The following is a 4,576-nucleotide window of genomic DNA, read 5'->3' on the forward strand; positions in this document are numbered from 1 at the left end:
GAGGCTGGTACAGGACTGGGCAGCATTTTGGTTCACTGTGTATGAGCTGGGGACTGATTCAACTGCCCTTCAAGAAGCCTACAGTTTAGTGGGGAAACAAAATATATAAACAAGTCTAATAACAATACGACATATGAATTAAAAAGATGGAAGGAATAGTTCAGAGAAGGGTATTATTAAATCTACTAGGGAGGACAGCAGAGTTTTGAAACATGTATGTATACACACACAGACACACACACATATTTTAATAGATATTCATTACACAGAAAGCATGTGGATACCAGAAAGAAGAAATTATTTAGTTAAAGGCAAGAAGGGATAATGCGGTAGCATGGTGCATCACAGTTAATATCACTACATTTTTAGAGGTGCAGACAAGGACACTCTGCTGTAGCACATGGTGTTAACTGATCATAATCCTCCCTCTTTCTGGTGAAGTGCATATTCAGTTTTAGGACTATTTTCAACACAGTCACCAGGTGGCTACTACCAATTAACCAGAGATGGCCAAAAAAAAAATCTACCTGCCATCTAGAAGTAGACCATGAAAGGCCCATGATGGGATTACATGGAGATGGACTTCAGGCCAGTGGTACTCCAGTGTATACCAAAATCACCCAGGTAACATTCTTGGGCCATAGCATGCATACTGATACTTACCAAACCTAATCTGGAATCATCCTACTAACATCAGCAATTCTCAATCTTGGTTGCATATTAGAACCACTGGAAAGCTTTTAAAAACCCCAATGCCTAGGCCATACTCTAGACCAAATTAAACCAGATCTCTGGTCATCAGTTCTGCATTCTTTCCCAAAGCTGAGAACCACTGCTCTATACTTTGAGGTCCCACTTTCTGGTCTACCAAATCAGAATGTCCAGAAGCAGGGTCAGGGATATGTATTTTTGAAAAATACTCAGTGATTCTGATATATAAAAAACAAGCAAAGAATCACCACCAAAGTAGTGAGTCAGGGTAGAGTTTTACAGAAGGCAATGAAAGGCAGATTAGCATCTGCAAGAGACTTCCTGGACAATAGTAGGAAAATGAATTGGGAAGGAACCAATAGGAAAGCTATGAGAAGTTCAGTCAAGAGATAGGGGCCTGAACCAAGGTGCAGTGTAGTAAATTACTTAGTATGGCTTTTCTACCCATAAGTCATTGTAAACTCAGTGGTGGAATGAGCAACTAAGGAGCTCCTAATTGTAAATGTTATCCACCTGGGTTATTTCTGTTGGACGTGGCACAATGCAATGTTATGGGAGGCTCACTCTCAGGTGCTTAGAATTCTGTTGTTATGATTGGTTGGTTTGGCCACTCTGACAAGCTCAAAAGGAGGCCTCCTAGAGGCAGAACTCTCTCTGACTGCTGGTTGAGGAAGACATGCTGCCGAAAGAGAGACACGCTCCTGAAAGAGAGACGCACTGCTGGGAAAGGGACACAAGAGATACACATTGCTGAGTGAGACACCGAGGGACATGCAGTGCTGGGAAAGAGACTGTGAGAGACTGTTGGCTGAGGGATGGTGGGCTGGGAGAGAGACAGCATTTTTCTTGAACTCGAATTGTAGCCTGTGGTGCTTCCGTAATAAATCCCATAATCTGTGAGTTCTGTGTGGCCACTGCAGCGAATTATTGAACCCAGGAGAGAGGTGGTGGGTGCTTTGGGAGGAATGGTTGGAGAAAGGGCTGGAGGGAGGCAGCATGTCTGGCCTTGCTGGAATAGGCCTTGGGCTATTAATGGTGATTCTGTCTTCCTCTTGTGGGATCAGAGGAGGTGAGAACATGTGGCCTCCTTGCCCTTTTTGCACCAGGTATGGAGAAAAATCTAGAATGATGCCTAGGTTTCAGGTTGGGCAGGTAATAATGGCACCAACTGTGATGGAAAATATAGAAGAAAGAAGAGATTTTGAAGAAAAAAATTCAGATTTTGACATGTTGAGTTTAAAATACCTGTGGGATATATAGGTCAAGATGTCCACTAAAATAGATATGTAAATCTGGAAATATGATGTGCCTATTAAGAGCCTTGGTGAGGTTACTTAGGAAGACTGAGAAATGAGCCATGGATGGAGCCCTGGGGATGACAGACATTTAAGGAACGGAAAGAAGGTGAGACTATAGCATAACAAAGGTGAAGAAGGAACAACAAGAGGGGAAATCTAGAGGAGCAAATTACCCTAGAAACCAAGAGAAGCAAGTGCAATTGGCCCTCTGAATCTTTGGGTTCTGTATTGCTGATTCAACAAACCGTGGTTTAAAAATACTCAGTAAAAAAGCAAGTAAGTGGTCAAAATGATCCCTAGAAGGCTAAGAGAGAGCATGACATGCTATTTATATACCATTTATATTGTATTAGGTATTATGAGTAATCTACAGATGATTTAAAGTATACAGGAAGATGTGTATTGGATATATGGAAATATTATGTCATTTTATATAAGGCACTTAAGCTTCCTCAGTCTCTCATGGATATTGAGGAACGACTTATTTCAAGTATTTCAAGAAGGGGAACAAGGTCAAAGATATTAGAGACTAAATAAGGGCTAAAAAACATCGATTCTCTGGTGGCATTGTCATTAAAGCATTTAGCTGCTAACCAAAAGATCAATGGTTCAAACCCACCAGCTGCTCCCCAGGAGAAAGATGAAGCAGTCTGCTTCCACAAAGATTTACAATCTCAGAAACCTTATGGGGGAGTTGGAATCAACTCGATGGCAGTGGGTTTGGATTTAGTAATTACAAAGTCAACTTGGCTTTAGTTAGGGGACAATGCAGAGTGAAGGAAGGGTTGAAGAGCTCTTTTTTTAGGTTGGGAAAGACATATGCATATTTACAGAACAAGTAGAACTTGTAGAGAGGAGGCAGGTGGAGTTTACAGAAGACGGAAGGAATCATCAAGGACAAAGTAAGGAGGGAATCTAATCAAGAGTAGTAATAATGGTTAAAATTCAAGCTAGTTTGAACCTAGGATCCACATATTCTAGCTATATGAATTTAGGCAAATATAATAATCATTGTTTATTTCCTCAATATAAAAAGTAGCTATCAATAAAAACTTTCATGTCAATAGTTGTTGGAGGGCTAAATAAGGTAATTCATGTAAACATTTAGCCTAGTGCTTGCAACACAATAAATGTTTGATTCGTTTAAAGCACACAGAGGGCAGGATTTGCAAGAACAGGACAATACTTCTTTAAGAGAGGAAAAAGGAAAGTGAAGGTAGGAGCAATAACAATAGGTTTGAGAATAAGAATCTGATGTGGTATACAACAGATGTTCCCAATTGTTTTAGTGAAGTAGGAGTTGTGATAATTTAAAGATAGGGAAGAGAGCTGGGGATGGATAGACATGGGAAAAAAAGCCACTGAGAGGTGATGGAGAGATGACTAATGACAAGTAAAAGGATCAGCAAATAATGATAAACATTCCACTGAGATGGGGGAACATGAACTTACAGTGGTACCATCTGCTCAGCAGTGGAATTCCCCCAGCAATGGTGGTACACTTTGGCTCAATTAACCAAGACCTGACTCAGAATTGGGATCTGTAAGCCACACTGTGGAATACGAGGCAGTTATACCATATAGTTTAGGATACTGGAAAGATGGTAATTTATCTATGATGGGGCTCCAGGGTATGTGGAAAAGGAAGGAAAACTTAGGAAGGAGGTAAAAAAGAAGAGAGGGAGAGATAATTTGAGCTCTCTATGAAGGAAAGAGAATAGAGTTTCTAAAGCAGATATTTGGGTTCTTATCTCTGCCATTTACTAGTTGCAGGACCAAGGTTAATTTTCTTGGCCTTTCTGTGCCCTATTTGTAAAACAGAGATATAACTCAAGGGGTGTTTGAAAAGATTAAATGATCTAATTCAAATAAAGTGTTGAAAAGAGTGCCTGAAACATAGTAAATGCATCACCAAGTCTTAGCTGTTATTGTCACTACAATGACTAAAAGTGAAAACGAAATAGAGAAAAATATTATTTTAAGAAACCTGGATACCAAACAAATGATTACCTGTTTTTGTGTCGGACCTTGTTTTGAAAAATAACCAAAGGAGAAGAGCCATGGGAACTAAAGAAAACAAACAAACCCCTCAGTTAATTTTTTTAAAAAATTATGAAAAATACTTCTAAAGATCTAATTTCATCAAGTTTTACTTACTTTTATGAGAAGCTGCTTTCCAATGCCAAACCTCACAAAGAATAAAAAGAAAAGTCCTGCAAACATCAGCTTAATAACAGAGGTGATGCCTCCCACTGCTACATAAGCAGCATATTGAACCTAGATTAAAAAGATAAAGTTAGAACATTACTGTCTGCATTTTAGACCAAATAACACAAGAATATTAATGGAAACTTTAGTCATAAATACAGAACAAAAGCAGTAGGCACTTTATGAATGTGTTATGCTCTGAAACCTTATTTATATGTTAGGAGCATTATTTTTCCAAAGAAAACTGTTGCAAATAGTAATTAACTTTCTCTATTTGAACACTAAAGTCCACAAAGCCCATATGTATCTAAATTTAGCAATAATACATTACAGAATGGAGACTCTATTTACAACTTCTC

At 38.9% G+C, this 4,576-nt stretch overlaps 1 protein-coding gene across 1 annotated transcript in view; it reads right to left on the reverse strand.

Moving 5' to 3' along the window:
- Positions 1-4,576, reverse strand: part of SCCPDH (saccharopine dehydrogenase (putative)) — a gene marked incomplete at its 5' end in the record, with an annotated part of 18,770 nt that overhangs the window by 5,429 nt on the left and 8,765 nt on the right. The window contains 2 exons of the mRNA XM_007937003.1: positions 4,020-4,076; positions 4,167-4,286. Of these exons, the coding sequence (XP_007935194.1) occupies positions 4,020-4,076; positions 4,167-4,286 (177 nt within the window). The remainder of the gene's footprint in view (positions 1-4,019; positions 4,077-4,166; positions 4,287-4,576) is intronic.

This window comes from Orycteropus afer, unplaced genomic scaffold (genome assembly GCF_000298275.1).
Source record: "Orycteropus afer afer isolate SDZICR_OR568_19922 unplaced genomic scaffold, OryAfe1.0 scaffold00039, whole genome shotgun sequence".
In the NCBI taxonomy this organism is placed as follows: Eukaryota; Metazoa; Chordata; class Mammalia; order Tubulidentata; family Orycteropodidae; genus Orycteropus; species Orycteropus afer.